Raw genomic sequence first — 19,173 nt, 5'->3', positions numbered from 1 at the left:
CCACAGATATCACGATAGACGGTCATCCGCGATGGAAGTTTGAACCTTGGCTCAAGATATCTACAAAATGCTATAAATCCTTCTCCTTCAACCATTCGGAAAGACTGTTCATCTGTGATAATGAACTTTATCAAGGCTCTCCTACATCCATCTTGACAGAACGTAACCCCAACTGTTTGCTGCTGATCTCCCAGATTGCTAGGCTGACCGAGAGATTCCAACTGCGCAGCTTCTAGTGACTCCATATACTTCCGACACTTGGTCAAATGCCAGTTCAAATTTGATGTGCCATACTTCTTACCACCAGCCCTATATTTACCACCTTCACAGTAGTTACATTTCCCCCATTTAATACCAGCTTCATCAACACTCTTTTGGAAATGCTCCCACACCGAAGATGTTCTGTTCCGCTTCATACTTTCCCTGACCTCAGGTTGAAAAGATGGTGGAGGTGGAGGTGGCGGAGATATAACAACACTGACCCTTTGTTGCACAGATTGATATGAATCTTGAGAGGGAATAAGAGGTCTCGTTGACATCAATTCTGTAATCTCAACCATGCTTCCTCACTATTCACTTCTGCAAATAGTAAAGAATACTGCAACCAGTAATGCTACTGCAACAGTTACTAAGCCTGAGAACAAAGTAGAACAATGGAAACTATTATTAAGAGCTTTCTTATGGATTCATTTTTAGTGCAACAGATTCATAGATCGAAAGTTATGGCTCTTAAAGAAGATTCATAGATCGGAAGAACGCAAAAACAGTCAATCCAACAAATATTGCAGAATACAACTTCCCTTAACCCAAATTTCAGGACACTTACTAAACACGGTCTATGCCAAGATGCTAAGATAGTTCAGAGTTATATGAACAAAATCTCACTGAAATTGTTTGAAACATTAAAACTTTTTACATTTAAAGACATGGGTTTTAGCTAGAAGTCATGAATTAATGAAAATATATACAACCATGAAGAGACAATTTATCAATCAGTTAACATATGACCTGAGTTTTTAAATCCCATTCAATTGCCTTTTTGCTCCCATCCCTAACAGAATCCTATTGAAACTCGTCCTCCATGTGGAACAAACTAAATTTCTATGAGAAATTCATCAGTCAGTTAACATGCATGTTAATTTCTCAACTAATTCCTAAATCATATTACTCAACTGATTACTCATATGAAGAAAGTAGAGGAAAGCTCTTGGCAATCGTTGTAAACTCTAGTTAAAAACAATACGAAGTCATCAAACACTAGTTTTAACACGCCAAGAATTACTTGGTTTCGGAGGTAAAAACAACAGCATCAATAAATCAATTTCCGATCTGAAATTTCAGTTTTTGAGGAGTTTGAATAGTACCTGAAGATGGGGTTAGAGAAATGTGAAACCACTTAGAACCAAATTACTTATATGGAGATGAGACTTTTTTGATCTTCTTCTTCAATGGAGAATTTTGAATGGGGTTTTCACTTTTCATTTTCAGACGACAAAAGAGAGAGTAAATGGTTCGATTTGGGGTTGAGTTCTCTGAAGAAAAGATGAACAAAAGTGTGTTTATATTTTACCCCTGATATCTTTAAAAACAACAAAAAAATGTGCAGGAGAAAAAAACAATGGAAGGGTTACTTGGTCTTTTCAATATATCATGCGGATAGACGGGTAGGGTAGGATAATTTCGAGCTTTACCCGTCACCCTACCCATTTAACGGCGGGTAAGAAATCTTTTAACCGTCACCCTACCCGCCAAATAGTGAGTAGGGTAGGATACGGTTAAAACATTGGCGGATAGGGTAGGATTGGCGGGTATGGGTAGGGTATGTGCACCCCTAATGAAATCAATTGGGTTTGTCTTAATGGACCAAACAAAGATGATACGGGTGTTAGACTCGGCTATAATTGGCTGAATAGTCGTGTCTACAGGGTTAGACAGTTACAGGAGGGTTGTTCACGATTTTCATGAGCTAACGTCAATGGCACGAGCTGGGAGTCTGTTGAGCTACTAAATGAGATAAAGAAGGAAACTCTGCTCATGATTTACAGCTGCAGGCGCGTGAAAATATGTGGGTAACAAAAGAACGAAAGAAATTTTGTAATCAATTTTTAACGAAGAAACCTACATCCACCAGAATTTTGCCCTTTTTAAAAAATATGTACACCACTATGTCATGGCATCATTAACTACATTATGTGAAACTGAGCTTTTGCCGGACAGATTTACTGTTTTTTGGCTTTTTTCGCAGCAACCAATGAGTTACAGATTCGCCAGAAAATAAATGTTCATGTATTAGCAATTTGTAAGTTGGGTTATATAACACAACTTGCAAACATTGGTGGCAGGGTTAAATTAGATGTATCCATTTTTGAATTGTGATATACATTGATTTCTTTAATATGAGAGAAAGTTGTGAGTATTCTACTAATTTTGAATTAACAAAATAAGATCGATTATAAATTTATTAGGAAATAATATAGGAGACTATAATTAGGAGATATAATTTAGGTTAGTTTGAGTTATATTAGGATTTGAATATCTTGAGAACCAAGTCTTGTGCCTTGAGAGCCAAGTCTTGTGATTGTATAAATAGGTAGAGAATTAATGAGAAAGATACACCGAATTATTATCAATGTAGTCTTCTATTGCTTCCGCGCGTTTATGCTCTCCTCTCTCTTGCTCCTAATTATAGTCTCCTATATTATTAGGTATCAGAGCACAAATATAGTCTTCTCCTAATAAACGCGTTTATGTCCTAAAAATAAAATACCTAATTATGTAGGTATCAGAGCACAATAAACCGAATTATTATCAATGTAGTCTTCTATTGCTTCCGCGCGTTTATGCTCTCCTCTCTCTTGATCGATCCTTAACAAAATTACAGGACAATCCCGTGCTCTAGATATGATTGATCCAGTTATAATGATGGTACTTCAAATTTCTCAAATTACATGACTTGAAATCTCAAAGGACATTAGGCAAAGGGTTCACGATAACCAAAATAAAAGCACGTTATTCAACAGTAGTTACTCATATTAGCGTAGCGGTTTCCATGCAAGTAGACTAAAATGTTGGATTCCATACGCAACAATATTGAGTCTCTAAAACCCCTTAAGTTTTCTTAGGTATTTAATTCATCACAAAACTCTGAACTAAAGTACAATTTTCCCTACTCTTCTTTTTCGTCGGTAGGAAGTGTATTATGACTATTCACTTTTGAACTTCATGATCTTGGTTTGTTTTTGTTTTGGGTCGCGGAATCTTCTTTCGGCTCCCTTCTCTTATTTCTCTTGATTCTATTCATTGGGTTGAGGAACCCTCTTAAGTACCTCCTTTTCAATGAATTTCCTCTTTGATCGATTCAAAAAAAAAGACTATTCACCTTTGAATAAGAAGATTATGAAAATGACATCATGCAGGATTTTGTAAAAATACAACACTCAAATTGAGAATTGAAAATGAAACAAACCATGATACTGCAAAAGAGACCAAGAACCAGCCATACGGAAAGAAACAAAAAATAGAGAGAAAATCAAAATTCAACAATTCTTCAATTCATTATGTCCCCCGTCCAAAAGTTGAATCTAAAACAACAGAAATAGAAAACACCTTCTGAAACGTAAACATGAAAGTAAATGGAATCTTGTTTGCACTCTTTACAAATCCAATTCCAGCAACCATTACTAATTGATTCCTCTCTGCAAATTCAGAAGGAAGAAATTAGGAATGACACCACGATCAGAAATAAAGAATTGTCTGTAGTAATGGCTTTTGTAATTGTGCATATACTTGAACTCCATAACTTCATTGACTGCATGTTGGACACAATCTTTAGCACCATCTGTAGTTACGACACCTTAATCCATATCCGCGTCTTCAAACACAAAAAACAAAATGGTTAATAGAAAATAGAAAGAACTCCAAAAGGAAATCAATAATGACGTAAAACTTAAAGGAAAAAAAACCTAACAGATTTAGAACTTCATTTTCTCGGTCATGTTCAAGCAACAAATATGGGAAAGAAAGAGATTGGAATTACAGTTATGTAAGAAAAATAGGTATGATGTATCTATATGGCGGCATAGAAGAAGATTCAAGTAATTTATTTTTTCCCTATAGCTATCACAGTACCAAATTGATATAATATAACAAAAAAGACAATGTTGGAGAAAGTTAAAGGCGGAGATAATGCTAGTGAAGTCATGCAAAAAGAAGTAAACGTTTCATTACGCAAACAAAACCAAAAAAATTAAAAATAATATGAGGCTACTAAGTAAATCACACAATAACTCACATTGTTTTCACTTCAATAGTTTAGTAGACTTAGATTGTGCGCGGTTATGGCTTTTGTGTATGTAGCTGTGTATATATTGCAAAATCTATTCCAACCCCGCAACGACGATAACTCGGATACCCACCCTCGTCCAAAGTTGTTGTGTCGGTGTACTTCTTAGGATATCCTTTTGTACATTTTCCTTTTTCCATACACGCTGCATATGGATCTCGCTCTCCACATGGACCATGAACCATACATTTGCTTACGGTATCAAACAGTATTGGGTCATTTTTCTCATCAGGAAATTCAGCCGAAACAAATTTATTAACCATGTCTGTCGTACGAATTTTTTCCGAATCTTTCAAAAATATAAGAGCATGTATATATGGTAGCCCACGTTTTCGAAACTCGACGGTATAAACATGGGCGACCACCGTGCCGAACACCTTTTTTTCCTTTATTTCTTTCATCAATGCTTTTCTTTTCGGCTCAAAAACTCGAGCCACCAAATCAGGACGATCAGTGACACTCTGATTGGGTAAAAGTGCATTTTTTATTTCTGGACAATTTGGGTTTGCAGTCATTGTAAGAAAAATATCTGGATGGTGATGAAAACGTGTAATAGTCATCGAATCCTGGTATATCTCGTACATATTCCTCCCCCTTCCGGTGTGTGAAGATGGTAAAATAACAGGATTACCTCTATCACCCGAATTTAAATCCGCATTTGTCATATCTGCAATGCAACTGTAGAGGTCAGAACGCAGAGTTGGTTGGTTGAATCTGAGCCATGCCAATTTACTTTGCTCTGTAGAAGCCCATCCATCAACTAAGAACTCTTGAAATAGTTTTCCGGCTCTTAAGATGGTTTAATATTCTTCTGCGCGTTCAAATATGCGGTAACTGTAATACTCCATTTGAGATAATTTTGTTTCGTATAGGTTTTGGTGACTGCATCCCATTGCCTCGTTGTTGGTGACCATCCCAGCTCACCAAAAGGAAATAGTAAAACATAATGTAAAGGCAAGTATGCCAGATGACACTCCAAAATTTGTTTCAATCCGTTGTTTTCTCTCAAATGCAATATAATATCTCGCACCCCAGTCTCCTTATAAGTATTTTCTGGAACAATAATCGTAATCTCATATGTTGTCGGAAGATTATAACGCCTACTATCAATCGACTTGTTACATTGAAGTGAAACTCTGATATTCTGGTCGGCCGGAATCATCTGGTCTAAAATTGCATAATCCTGATGATACTTGGTATAAAAAACATTGAATTGGATCATAGTATTCTGAATTTTCTGTAGGACATTCATATTTAACTGAGGATTTCTTTCGCCACGGGCAAACATGAAAAGGCTGGACCATAGATGTACATTTGGGAGTAAACCGCCATCCTCTCAGTTCCAGGAGCTGGTAGAACACCTCCGGTTAAATGTCTCAACTCCCCATGTATTGAGAAAGGTCTCAGACCTCTCCCTTTCAAAGCTCTTGTATCTAATTTGCATCCAAGGCTAGTAAATGTATTTGTTGTATTATACTCTTGAATATATTTCCGAAAAGAAATTGATTCGGCGTCGGTTCCGTCAAACAATACTCTGATGGATACAGGTGGTTCACGCAGTGACGGTAGACAAACTTTTCCTTGGAGATAACATGACCCAAATTTTGGGTTTATTAAAGATGAATTTGTAAGTTTTTCTGCCATCCAGTGCAATGCCATGCAGTGCTGACATTTGACATCCATTTGTCCCAGAAATGACGTACATCGGTACCAACAACAACTCCCTGATTCATAGAAGTATTTGGATCATGTAATTCGTCAGTGTCGTAATCTACTTCGTCAATTTCGTAAGTATCCGACACCCCATCATCTTCTCTAACAATAATAGACGTCCTGTATAGTGATAATCAGGTAATATAGTTTACCCTATGCAAAAACTAAATAAATTTATGCAATCTAAATTTTAAATCCTTACATTTCAGTGTTTTGAGCGTCTGATGTGCTACCAACTCTCCTATGTAATACAGCCGACTGCATTGTAAATTTTGTCAATCACTATGATAATTATATATGTGTAAAAAGTAAATTATTTAACGTTCAAGTTAATTCACCTCTTCATATGACTCTGCATCTTCATGTTCATGTGGTACATCCTCCCTTTCTCTAATCTGTATACCACTCGGGCGCATCCGTTTGCATGGAGGATTCTATAGTTTTGGTAAATAAATTTGTAAATTTTCAAAATTTAACAATAAAATCAATTGATTACTATGTATGCGCACCTTTTCACTAATAGCTTTTCCTTTTCCCTTTAATATCCGTCGTCGTTCGGCATCTGTTTCTCTTTCAGTTTGTGCTTCTCTCTCACGATGCTCCCGTTCTCTCATCTCTTTTAGTTTTTTTTCTATTTCACGACGTCGCCTTTGGGATGCTGATCTTCGAGATGATGTTAGCGATGTTAGATCGATATTTGCCTACAACATTAGTTGTTGTCGTTCTTTGTTGTACACCATGTGGACGCTGCACACAATAATCAACACTGTAAGACGTTACTGTTAGAATGCATAAATGTGAACATTACTTGGATCTGTCTTGTACGATAATCTTCCGCTTCCATCTCTATGTGATGTTCACATTCTGTATTGCGTCTGCGCCTCTGGATCAGTGACTCCTGCAACGTTGTTGTGGTGGTTGTTTGTGTTGAACGCGTACATCCGAATTGACTTGGGTTCTTGTTTCATCTTCTGCTCGTTCTCGTGCACGCCTTCGTCGTTGTCCCAATACCCTCCTCTTGCAATCCATAAAATCATTAGACTCAAAAACTTGAACATCCTAAAACAAACAACTCGAATAAATATACAAATTTATGCATACATTAACTTGGGTAGCCAAATTACATCCATTATTGAACATGTGAACTCCATCATTTATCTGATTTTCATGATTCATGTGTCTCCTGCATTCACTAACAGAAATTACAGTTAATTTATAATGTGTAGTGCGATCAAGGTTAATAATCCATTTTTTATCACGTAAGTTATTAGGTAAGTTATGAATTTTTTTCTGCAGCTGAAGATAGTAGTGGGTTGCAGATATAAAACCGTGATGGTTTTATCACCTGTAAAACCGCCAAACATAATGAAGACTTAATCCTATCCAAATTCCAGGTCAACGGACGGTAGATATCTATCCATTTATTTAACTAACGTTGAAGATCTTCTCCTGTTGGACAAAAGGATCCTCACACCTAATTATCTTCCCATAATCCATCCCTGTCACTCTTTGTCCTTGGAAAAAAGGCAACTGTGTTATCGATTAGTGATATTTCTAAGAATATCCGTTTCTTCTGTAATTTTGCAATCAGAGAGAGAGACCCTTGTTTGGGGAAAAGAATTTCTGAATCTCTCAATTATCGAGGTTTGTAACCCTAAGTTTATTTTCTTTGTTGAAAGACTAAATTGTTTAATGTACGTAAAAATAAAAATAAAATAAAGAAAATGTCCTCGGGGAAGATCAAGAATGAAGCGAGTAGTAGTAACAACAGTATAGCTGAAACGGTTGTTTCTGATGTTGGTAGGAGAAAGAGTTCTTGTGGTTATTGTAAATCATCTGCCCGTTCCAGTGTTACTCATGGTTAGATTTGTTCAATTTCCTTTTCTTTTTTTTTGTCAGTTGTTGTTATTTTTAGTAATGTATGATTCGAGTTGAAGTGAATTTTCATATTTAGATGTTCATAATTGTTCCTGTTTATGGATCGAACAATGTAAGGGAGTAGTTGTTTGCCCCAAATTTTAATAAGTTACTGGGAAAATTTGGTATTTCGACTTTGTGTATTTGGTGCAATTTCAATCAAGTAAGTCTATCGTCTGAAATTCGCTTGTATAACTTTTGTAGGTCTATGGGCTCATAGCATTACAGTGGATGACTACCAAGGTTAGTAATTTAGTATTTTTTGCACCTTTTGGGGGATATTTGTTTTTGGTTGAGAAATAGTATGCTCATTTTCGCAGTTGGATTTTCAATGTGGTTGGATGATCTCAGAATTTGGTTTAGGAACGTGTACAATATTTATTTTTTTCTGAAATGTGTTGTGTACACTACTTCACAGATCTTCTTGACCGAGGTTGGAGGAGATCTGGGTGTTTTCTTTACAAACCTGAGATGGATAAGACATGTTGCCCAGCATATACTATCCGTCTAAAGGCAGCTGACTTTGTTGCTTCCAAAGAGCAGCTTCGTGTGTCTAAACGAATGCAAAGGTACCTTTTTTTCCTTTACCTTTACCTTGCTTTCATTTAGCTGATGGTATCATTCTATGAGAAGCAAATATGATTGTAGTTCTTCCGGTAATAAATTCAAAGCCGTCGTTTTTCAACGGGGAATCCCATACTTGATCCTGTTTACCCAGTCATTTAGACAGTACACCACTCTTGAGAAACTATGTAGCAGAGATACTTCTGTCCTCTGGTTAACTGCTGAAAATGGATTTCACCCCTTTCCAGTGCTACATTGTGATTGTAATTAGATGCCCATTTTAGGAATATACTCTACAGATACCCCAAAGGGTAGCTTAGAAAAATTTTATAAGTAATTTGTACTTCTGGCTGACGGTGGTCTTACTCATGATTAGGTATCTAAATGGCACATTAGATGGGAAAAAGCCAGATATATTGATGGATGGGTCGGATACGTCTATCTCCAGTCAAGAAATCCTCCACTGGTAGTTCTGCAGGAAACAGTGAGGAAGAGAAATTTCTTCAGCACTTATCAACCCAAATTGACTTTGTTGTACATGCATGGGCTGTAAGTGAGGGCTTTCCTTAAGATATACAACTACCAAAGGCTGCTATGAAAAAGTTTACACATGCCAAAAAGAAGCAAATCGGAGGATCTGAAAATATCTTGTACTCTAGCAACATTTCATTTCAGCTAGCGGCGACCTTTAAGCGGTCTAAATTGGCAGAGCAAGATACTAACATGCTTGGAATATCGAAAACTGGTGCAGATCAAAATGGAATGTCTTCCGACCATGCCAGCCACACTACTGTGCCAATGGCAAACCATGTTAGCCACATCTCCGCGCCAAGGCATGCCAACCATGCCAGCCGCACCATGGTGCCGATGGCAAACCATGCCAGCCACATCTCCGCGCCAAGGCATTCCAAACATGCCAGCCGCACCACTGTGCCAATGGCAAACCATGCCAGCCACGTCTACCGCGCCAAGGCATGCCAACCATGCTAGCCGCACCATGCGCCAATGGCATGCCAAGCCAACTGCACCTTGCCTTGGCCCCAACCATGCTAGCCGCATCATGCGCCAATGGCATGCCAAACCCTTGGCCCCACCATGCCAAGCCAACCGCACCTTGCCTTGTGCCCAACCATGCTAGCCGCATCATGCGCCAATGGCATGCCAAACCCTTGGACCCACCATGCCAAGCCAACCGCACCTAGCCTTGTCCCCACCATGCCAAGCCGTCCATGCCAAACCCTTGGCCCCACCATGCATGCTAGCCGCACCATGCGCCAATGGCATGCCAAACCCTTGGCCCCACCATGCCAAGCCAATTGCACCTTGCCTGGGCCCCACCATGCCAAGCCGTCCGTGCCAAACCCTTGGCCCCACTATTCCAAGCCGTCCGCGCCATTTTGCCTTGGCCCCAGCATGCCAAGTCAACCGCATCTTGCCTCGGCCCCACCATGCCAAGCCAACCGCATCTTTCCTTGGCCCACCGTGTCAAGTCGTCCGTGCCAAACCCTTGGCCCCACTATGCCAAGCTGTACGCGTCATTTTCCTTGGCCCTACCATGTCGGCGTTCCCTATACGACTACCAAAACGAAGGCGTGCGACGATCAACGGCCACCCTTCAATCCTAGATGCAAATCCTAGCCGTCCAAGGTTGCCAAGCAATGCATGGTAACCTTTGGCCCAAAACCCTAGTTTTGGCCACGCCAAACCGCGCCAAGGCATGCCATGCCACATGTGCCAATGGCATGCCAACCACCTTGCGGCGCCATACCATGTCGGCCTTCCCTATGTGGCTACCAAAAAACGAAAGCGTGCGACGATCAACGACCACCTTTCAATCCTATATGCAAATCCTAGCCGACCAAGGTCGCCAAACAACATATGGTAACCTTTGTCCCAAAACCCTAGTTTTGGCCACGCTAAGGCATGCCATGCCACATGTTCCAATGACATGCAAACCACCTTGTCGCGCCATACCATGCCGTCCTTCCCTATGCAGCTACCAAAACGAAGGCGTGCGACGATCAATGACCACCCTTCAATCCTAGATGTAAATCCTAGCCGTCCAAGGTCGCCAAACAAAGCATGGTAACCTTTGGCCCAAAACCCTAGTTTTGGCCACGCCAAACCGTGCCAAGGCATGCCATGCCACATGTGTCAATGACATGCCAACCACCTCGCACCGCGCCATGCCATACCGACCTTCCATATGCGGCTACCAAAACGAAGGCCTGCAACAATCAACAACCACTTTTTCATCTAAGGTGCAGATCTTAGCCGTCCAAGGTTACCAGCTAACGCATGGAAACCTTTGGCCCTAGTTTGGTCGCGCATAAACAAAGCCAAAACCCTAAATTATGGCCGCGCCTAAACTAGGCCATATTAAATCTATACTGATCATGCTTTCATTCCACTGGCTACCAAACGAAGGGTTGCAATAATCAACGGCTACCTTTCCTCTTAAGATGCAAAATCTTGACCGTCGAAGGTCACCAACGAGCCGACAAGTCCCCCAAGCTCAACTTGCCAGACAACAACAACGTGCTAGATGTTTTCCATGAAAACACTCGAGACATCAACGCATGTCACAAACTGGGGGATGCTCATTGGGTATTGGTTTGGCGGTTTACAACGTGCAGCGTACACTACGCCCGTTATAAGAAAGTGTCATAAGGATGAGGCGGTTAGTAAATACATGGAGTAATGGTGAAACGCTTTCTTTTATGGAACATCAATTCCAGGCGTTACCGGTTACCACCTCCTCCCATTTACTCACCCGTTTTTCATTTCTTAATGAGACCAGAGTATGTTTCACTTCGACTTGTATAAATAGGCATTACCTATTTCCACCGAACAACAAGTTCAGGTCAGGAGCATATAACACTCAGAAAACATTTGCTAGCTTTTCATCTGTTAGCTTCCCACTTTCTGATACAAGTCGTAGAAAACAACTACTCTTCCAGAATCAACTATTCTGGTCTCAACACTTTCTTCGCTTCCCTCCCCAAAATCAACCCTTCTCCTTCACTTTGTGACCGAAACAAGTCTGGAACGACCATTTCTTGGTTTAAGCCGGATTTGTACAGATTGATCTCTCGAATCTAAAGTACTCCATTGCAGTACATGTTTAGGGTTTAAATTCGTTTCTCACTCACACACTCGAAATTACCAAAATCAGCAGAAACCGTTTTCACCCTCAAACACCTCCTTAAGTTTGAGATGAACAAATCCTGTGAGTTGATTTAATGGAATACGAGAGAGAGAAGTTGTTGCTGTGGGATTTTCCATGATTGAAGTAATGAAAACTTGAATTGATTGTAGAATTAAAAGAAATGTTCAAGAAGATGATGAGGAAGGATTACCAGAAACGAGATCTAAAAAAAATATTTCAAGATTAAATTCAAGAAAGTAAATCTTGATGTGAAGATCAAAGATTGAATCAATACCTCTGCAACACCGGATTGATGATACACACACAGTGAAGAAATTGATGTTTCACTAAAGATCAGGATCGAAAAATTGAGGTTGTAGAGAAACGAAAAATTCTAACCTACCCTGCTTGATACCATAACAACAATGTGTTCATTAAAGAAAGAGAGAAAACTCTTTGCAGAGTAATTATGATTCATACAACTATTATCTGTGTATTACAGACTATTTATGGACAAAATTCACAGACGAATCATAATTGTTATATGTGTGAGATAGTGACAGGTCAGTGACAGCTAAGGTATGACATCAGCTGACAAGGACATATGAAACACTGAGTTTATTTCTTAACCTGCACTGCAACACCAGCCTATCCTTCACCACTGATTACCATGTCATTAAATCCACCAAGCCAAACTGGCTGTTTGATTCTGCTAGACTAGTCAAATCCGAGCAAGTCTTCACGTGTTGCCGGTGCGCACCAACTCCACCTAAGTTAGTTTCTGCAACTGACTAAAGGCCATTTAAGTAATTCAAAACATTGTCTTATATTTTGCTTATTTCTAAGAATATCCGTTTCTTCCGCAATTTGGCAATCAGAGAGAGAGAGAGAGTCAGACCCTTGTTTGGGGAAAAGAAGAATCTTACCTGAGACAGCAATTTCTGAATCTCTCGATTATCCAGGTTTGTTACGATTCCTTGTCTGCTTTTCGTTGATTATGCATAACCCTAAGTTTACTTTTTTGTTCTTGATAGACTAAATTGTTTAATTTTAGGTCAAAAAAAAAATTAAAGAAAATGTCGTCGGGGAAGATCAAGAATGAAGCCAGTAGTAGTAACAACGGTATAGCTGAAACCGTTGTTTCTGATGTTGGTAGAAGAAAGAGTTCTTGTGGTTATTGTAAATCATCTGCCCGTTCCAGTGTTACTCATGGTTAGTTTTGTTCAATTTCCTTTTTTTTTTGTCAGTTGTTATTTCAGTAATGCATGATCTGAGTTGAAGTGAATTTTTATTTATAGATGTTCGTAATTGTTCCTGTTTATGGATCGAACAACGTAAGGGAGTAGCTGTTTGCCCCAAATTTTAATAAGTTATTGGGAAAATTTGGTATTTCGACTTTGTGTATTTGGTGCAATTTCAATCAAGTAAGTCTATCGTCTGAAATTCGCTTGTATAACTTTTGTAGGTCTATGGGCTCATAGCATTATAGTGGATGACTACCAAGGTTAGTAATTTAGTATTTTTTGCACCTTTTGGGGGAAATTTGTTTTTGGTTGAGAAATAGTATGCTCATTTTCGCAGTTGGATTTTCAATGTGGTTGGATGATCTCAGAATTTGGTTTAGGAACGTGTACAATATTTATTTTTTTCTGAAATGTGTTGTGTACACTACTTCACAGATCTTCTTGACCGAGGTTGGAGGAGATCTGGGTGTTTTCTTTACAAACCTGAGATGGATAAGACATGTTGCCCAGCATATACTATCCGTCTAAAGGCAGCTGACTTTGTTGCTTCCAAAGAGCAGCTTCGTGTGTCTAAACGAATGCAAAGGTACCTTTTTTTTCCTTTACCTTTACCTTGCTTTCATTTAGCTGATGGTATCATTCTATGTGAAGCACATATGATTGTAGTTCTTCCCGTATAATAAATTCAAAGCCGTCGTTTTTCAACGGGGAATCCCATACTTGATCCTGTTTACCCAGTCATTTAGACAGTACACCACTCTTGAGAAACTATGTAGCAGAGATACTTCTGTCCTCTGGTTAAATGCTGAAAATGTATTTCACCCCTTTCCAGTGCTGCATTGTGATTGTAATTAGATGCCCATTTAGGATTATACTCTACAGATACCCCAAAGGGTAGCTTAGAAATTTTTTAAAAGTAATTTGTACTTCTGGCTGACAGTGGTCTTACTCTTGATTAGGTATCTAAATGGCACATTAGATGGGAAAAAGCCAGATATATTGATGGATGGGTCAGATACGTCTATCTCCACAGTCAAGAAATCCTCCACTGGTAGTTCTGCAGGAAACAGTGAGGAAGAGAAATTTCTTCAGCACTTATCAACCCAAATTGACTTTGTTGTACATGCATGGGCTGTAAGTGAGGGCTTTCCTTCAGATATACAACTACCAAAGGCTGCTATGAAAAAGTTTACGCATGCCAGAAAGAAGCAAATCGGAGGATCTGAAAATATCTTGTACTCTAGCAACATTTCATTTCAGCTAGCGGCGACCTTTAAGCGGTCTAAATTGGCAGAGCAAGATACTAACATGCTTGGAGTATCGAAAACTGGTGCAGATCAAAATGGAATGTCTTCTGAGCTTTCACCAAAATTTATTGCTGAAAGGCTAGCATGCTCTTTGAATCAGCTGGAGGAGTTTTCTGTTTTGTCGGCCAGAGCTGTTAATGGACATCTTAATTTCTACTCCGCTGAAACAACAATTCACACAGGTCAAGTGCCTGGAACCACGATCGTCTCTAGCAACTCTCCTAGAACCTTCCGAATTAAGCAATGTTCCATTGTCGAGAGCAGCAAATCTCTTCAGCAAAAAAGGCGGAGGCTTGAGATGCGTTTAAAGAGGTCGAGTTTTGATCCCGAAGAATATGATTTGTATAGAAGGTATCAGATAAAAGTGCACAATGATAAACCTGAAGATGTCAAGGAAAGCTCGTATAGAAGATTTCTTATTGATACTCCCATAGTGTTTATTCCTCCATCTGGCAATAGTTCAGTTCCACCTTGTGGTTTTGGTTCTTTCCATCAGCAATATCGGATTGATGGGCGGCTTGTTGCTGTTGGCGTGGTGGATATCCTTCCGGAGTGCTTATCAAGTAAATATTTATTCTGGGATCCAGATCTTGCTTTTTTGTCCTTAGGTAAGTACTCTGCCCTACAAGAAATAAGTTGGGTAAAGGAGACCCAAGCTGTTTGTCCTAGCCTTCAATACTACTATCTCGGGTATTATATTCACTCGTGCAACAAAATGCGATACAAAGCAGCATACCACCCATCTGAGCTTCTCTGTCCTCTTCGTTACGAGTAAGTTCCTGATGTTTTCATAATGAACCAGGGTAGTTAGGATATAAACCACTTTGTAGCTCTCATTATTTTTATACATAGTATATTGTGAAAGCATTTGGATTTACTCCAGAACTGTTCATTAAACATTGCCTGCTTGTTAATTTGGCTAGACTTACTTGGACGATGTACAGTGTCTATATTTTGTTGGTTCTCTGACGAAAGGGAGGAAATTATTTCTGCAGGTGGGTTTCATTTTATAATGCCAGGCCTTTGCTAGATAGAAAGCCATATGTAGTCTTATCTGATTATGCTACCCTGCAAAATGAAGAATCCTCGCCATGTCAGCTCCCTCAGAATTCCAGTGGACAACAAAATATGAATTCCGGTGAAGACGATCCAGCTGAATCTGTCAGTGATGATGAAGATGGCGATGAGGAAATGTTGGATCCTGATTTTGAAGGCTCTGATGCGGATGACTCGGACACGGAAAGTAGTCTATCAGCTGATGAAATAAACGATGGTGATGTTGGTAACGTTTTAATTGGATTGAAGAACTCCCGCATGAGATTCAAGGTGAGCATAAGCTTTAACAATCTTGATTTCTTTTTTTTCTTCTTAAACCCCGCATTAAGTTCCTGTACTTCTCCTTAATCTGATACCGTGACTCTATCTGACCTATATCTTGTTGAATTTGTGGTTCTTACCGAAGGATCTGCAACGAGCGTTTGGTTCCAGTGAAAAGCATTACATGGAAACTCAGTTGCAAAGATACATGAAGGCTGTGGGTGTAGGACTATCTGAGCGAATGGTGTATTCGCTCGGCTAGATAGATAGATACCACTTTATTTATGTCTGCTGATGCCATAAGAAAGTCTATGCTTGTGACAGCATCTGAAAGTCGCAATAGAGGTATCATATACTTCTGCGTGCTCCCAAAGAAAAATAATGCAGAAAGTCCTCTGTATGGTCTAGTCTCGTGAATTGTCTTATTTTTGCCCATATTCAATGTGGGTACAGATAAATTCGTCTCTGTTATATTTTTATGTATATAGATCTCTCATTTTATAAACTTCTTTTTCGCCATATTGAATTTCTGGTGCAAGTCATTTTTGGACATGTGTCTTGGATACAGTTGTCAGTGTCATCATCCATTGTTAAGTTGCTCCTATCATGCTTGTCGTAGAGGATAATATTCTTTGAGTTAACATATAAACGTTGGTTTGTGCTCCTCGACTAGTACTGGTTTGTGCCATTTTTTTCCCTTGCACGTCAGTTTAAACGTCTTAGCAGTTGATATTTTTGGCCTACACAGACAGGTTATGGGACAACTACGGGAATCCAGAATTATTATTAGTATTATTTGTTGTTTTTTTTTGAACAAAGACGGGAATCTAGAATCACAGAATTTGCATTCTCTTTTCTCGAGATTTTTAAAGTGAAGTACCATGAAAAGAAGAGAGGACCCATTCTGAAAACTATCCTCTCAAGTCTCAAGAATGTTTGGGCTTCTCGTGTGCAAATTCGTTGAGAAAAAAAGGATGGGAACATCAATTTCGGAGAGAAATCTCTGCAATACATTTGCAGAGCATAACTGTGGGAAGATCAATATTGCAACTTTCAAAATAGTTTACTCATCTTTAATCAGTTACGAACAGAAAGGATTAAGAGCTTAACCTATGAAATGTATTCCTTCTAATTACCAAAATTATGATAACAAAGAACTAATGTTACAAAATAAACAATACACATAATAATCGATAAAGATTAGGTGTTGCAATCATCTTCAAAATAAAATTTAACTAAATAAACTTCAGTAATTGATATATGGTAATATTTGAAGTAGCTGATTGATACAGGAGTATCGTACCAGAGGGTTGCCAGACGAGCCATGTTATGGCTAGAGAGTACTAGAAGGTACTAGAAGAGGTGTTTGATTAACAACACCTAAAAGTTTGAGGTTTCCTAACTTGGATGGGATTCCTAGTTTAGATAGATTCTAAAACTCATAGTCTTTCTTCATTTATGTAAGAATAAACTCATGTAAGAGGAGAAATCATAGAGTGGAAGAGGTAGAGAGAAAACGAGAGAGTTAGCAGTCACTTTATTGATTGTAATAGAGTTTTCTTTTAAGCAATAAAGAAGAAGAAGTTAGCAGCATCATCTTGTTTCATTGTGTTTCTCTTAACCTATCTTCATATCAGTATTAACTTTAGGTACCACTGATCGATTACGCATCAAGTGGTATCAGAGCCAAGTTATGGATTCTGATGGATACAAGACTCAATCATAGCACTGCTTTTCATCCCCAAACAGATGGGCAAACAGAAGTGGTAAACCGGACATTAGTCCATCTCCTACGAGGATATCACTCTAAGCATCCTAAGACTTGGGATGAAAGTTTACCCTTTATACAATTTTCTTATAATCGAGCCTTTCATGAGACTACTTTGAAGTCTCCTTTTGAAGTTTGTTTAGGTTATTTGCTTCAGAGTCCATTTGATATGGATTTCTCCACTTATCAAGATATTGTATCAATAAAAGCATAAGACACTAGAGTTCAAAGATTTATTGAGAAAATAAGTAAAATATATATTTTAGTAGAGGCTCAGCTGCAAAAATCTCAGGCTAAATACAAGGCTAAAGATGATAAACACCGTGTTCCTTGTAATTTTTCTAAAAGAGATTTTCTATGGTTACGTATAGGTAAGAAACGACTTAAAGGTGAAGGGAAGAAGCTTAAACCTATACGTTATGGACCATTCAAGATACTGAAGCAATTTGGAGATAATGTTGTTCAGTTAGATTTACCTCAGTATATGCAGATGTATTATGTCATTAATGCAGAATACCTGAAATTATTTGAACCTCCATTATTTAATGAAGAGGATGATCAAGAATTGAAGCTACCACATGTTGAAGACCTGTGGATAGAACGAAAGGAAGCTCTCGAAGAAGATTGCATTGTTTAAACAAAAGTAACGCCTACCTTAAGAGGTGATCGTGTGATGCTTCATGTGGGCGTACAGGTCAAGTACCAAGCAAAGCAAAGTGGTTTAACAAGGAACAAGGTGAGGTCGAGTTTTCCACACCCTCAGTTCTGAGCTTACACAGGAGTTCACCTTCCTAAAATGGGGGAGCCATGATACAGGAGTATCGTAGCAGAGGGACATCTAAGGCTTCCAGACGAGCCGTGTTATGGCTATAAAGTACTAGAAGGTACTAGAATAGGTGTTTGATTAACAACACCTATAAGTTTGAGGTTTCCTAACTTGAATGGGATTCCTAGTTTAGATGGGTTCTAAAACTCATAGTATTTCTTTATGTATGTAAGAATAAACCCATATAAGAGGAGGAATCATAGTATAAAAGCGGTAGAGAGAAAACGAGAGAGTTAGCAGTCACTTTATTGATTGTAATAGAGTTTTCTTTAAGTAATAAAAAAGAAGAATTTAGCAGCATCATCTTGTTTCATTGTGTTTCTATTAACCTATCTTGATATCAGTACTAAATCTAGGTACCACTGATCGATTACGTATCACTAATGTATATTACATAAATAGGCTACTTCAAAATCTAGTGTTCCTCCTCAAAACAATAAGAATAAGTCCCTGCAATGAGTTAACTAGAAACGCATCAAATCACTCTTAAGAGCTTCAGCTAAGAAATCATTCTCGTTATTGAGGAATTTATTGAAGAAGGTGTTGATGGTGGGTTTTTGCTTAAGGAGAAAATTGTAATTTGTTTCTGACCTAGCATCATAAATATTATACTTTGATGTATTTTCATTATGCAAAGATGTTTAGAGATTCATTAAGCCATGTTGAAAATTGGACTAAACCTGCTATTTTGCACGAGGTAATAAGTTTTCATGGGTTTTCTTATTTTTACTGACGTTTTATTCCTCTCTCCAGTACCACTATGGCCAGAATCACTAAATGCAGGAAGTGAGAAAAGTTTTCATGGTCTGGCGAAGCTGATGAAGCCTTTGAAGCTGTCAAAACAAAGCTAATTACTGCACCGCTGTTAGTGATATCTAATTATACCAAGCCATTTGAATTACATTGTGACATATCTAAGGTAGGTATTGGATATGTTTTCAGTCAATAAGGACGACCAATAGCTTATTTCAGTGAGAGGTGAATGACACCAAGTTTTTTTTTTCGAATTGAAAAGGTTATATCAAAG

The 19,173-nt window shown here is 38.6% G+C and overlaps 3 protein-coding genes across 4 annotated transcripts; 2 read left to right on the top strand and 1 right to left on the bottom strand.

Moving 5' to 3' along the window:
- Positions 1 to 569: 569 nt before the first annotated feature.
- LOC113312973 lies at positions 570 to 5,007 on the bottom strand. The gene is made up of 4 exons (XM_026561707.1): positions 4,416 to 5,007; positions 3,607 to 3,695; positions 3,467 to 3,473; positions 570 to 634 (listed from the first exon to the last, which is right to left on the bottom strand). The coding sequence occupies exons 1-4, from the start codon at positions 5,005 to 5,007 to the stop codon at positions 570 to 572; spliced, it is 753 nt and encodes a 250-aa protein (XP_026417492.1).
- Positions 5,008 to 7,744: 2,737 nt separating this feature from the next.
- Positions 7,745 to 9,123, top strand: LOC113310221 (arginyl-tRNA--protein transferase 2-like). The gene is made up of 4 exons (XM_026558821.1): positions 7,745 to 7,915; positions 8,177 to 8,215; positions 8,391 to 8,541; positions 8,913 to 9,123. Exons 1-4 carry the CDS (start codon positions 7,780 to 7,782, stop codon positions 9,004 to 9,006), a joined length of 420 nt encoding a protein of 139 aa, XP_026414606.1. The 5' UTR covers positions 7,745 to 7,779; the 3' UTR covers positions 9,007 to 9,123.
- A 3,387-nt stretch (positions 9,124 to 12,510) lies between these two features.
- Positions 12,511 to 16,078, top strand: LOC113310220 (arginyl-tRNA--protein transferase 2-like). Of its 2 annotated transcripts, XM_026558819.1 has the most exons (8): positions 12,511 to 12,646; positions 12,739 to 12,896; positions 12,983 to 13,018; positions 13,150 to 13,188; positions 13,364 to 13,514; positions 13,888 to 15,006; positions 15,231 to 15,561; positions 15,698 to 16,078. In XM_026558819.1, the coding sequence occupies exons 2-8, from the start codon at positions 12,761 to 12,763 to the stop codon at positions 15,812 to 15,814; spliced, it is 1,929 nt and encodes a 642-aa protein (XP_026414604.1). In that variant the 5' UTR covers positions 12,511 to 12,646; positions 12,739 to 12,760; the 3' UTR covers positions 15,815 to 16,078. The 2 variants fall into 2 exon arrangements, with proteins under 2 accessions (XP_026414604.1, XP_026414605.1); XM_026558820.1 differs by lacking the exon at positions 12,983 to 13,018.
- Positions 16,079 to 19,173: the final 3,095 nt, after the last annotated feature.

This window comes from Papaver somniferum, chromosome 9 (assembly GCF_003573695.1).
Source record: "Papaver somniferum cultivar HN1 chromosome 9, ASM357369v1, whole genome shotgun sequence".
In the NCBI taxonomy this organism is placed as follows: domain Eukaryota; kingdom Viridiplantae; phylum Streptophyta; class Magnoliopsida; order Ranunculales; family Papaveraceae; genus Papaver; species Papaver somniferum.
The sequence above is the reverse complement of the archived record's forward strand: the minus strand, read 5'-3'. Positions and strand labels throughout refer to the sequence as shown.

Excerpts from the sequence above, each read along its gene's own strand:
- LOC113312973 (XM_026561707.1), bottom strand. The coding sequence starts at position 5,007 with ATGACAAATGCGGATTTAAATTCGGGTGATAGAGGTAATCCTGTTATT. Across the intron at positions 3,696-4,415 it reads CACAACAACTTTGGACGAGG|AGAGGAATCAATTAGTAATG; the intron begins GTGGGTATCCGA and ends CTGAATTTGCAG.
- LOC113310221 (XM_026558821.1), top strand. The coding sequence starts at position 7,780 with ATGTCCTCGGGGAAGATCAAGAATGAAGCGAGTAGTAGTAACAACAGT. Across the intron at positions 7,916-8,176 it reads CCGTTCCAGTGTTACTCATG|GTCTATGGGCTCATAGCATT; the intron begins GTTAGATTTGTT and ends TAACTTTTGTAG. Across the intron at positions 8,216-8,390 it reads TACAGTGGATGACTACCAAG|ATCTTCTTGACCGAGGTTGG; the intron begins GTTAGTAATTTA and ends ACTACTTCACAG.
- LOC113310220 (XM_026558819.1), top strand. The coding sequence starts at position 12,761 with ATGTCGTCGGGGAAGATCAAGAATGAAGCCAGTAGTAGTAACAACGGT. Across the intron at positions 13,019-13,149 it reads CTGTTTATGGATCGAACAAC|GTCTATGGGCTCATAGCATT; the intron begins GTAAGGGAGTAG and ends TAACTTTTGTAG. Across the intron at positions 13,189-13,363 it reads TATAGTGGATGACTACCAAG|ATCTTCTTGACCGAGGTTGG; the intron begins GTTAGTAATTTA and ends ACTACTTCACAG.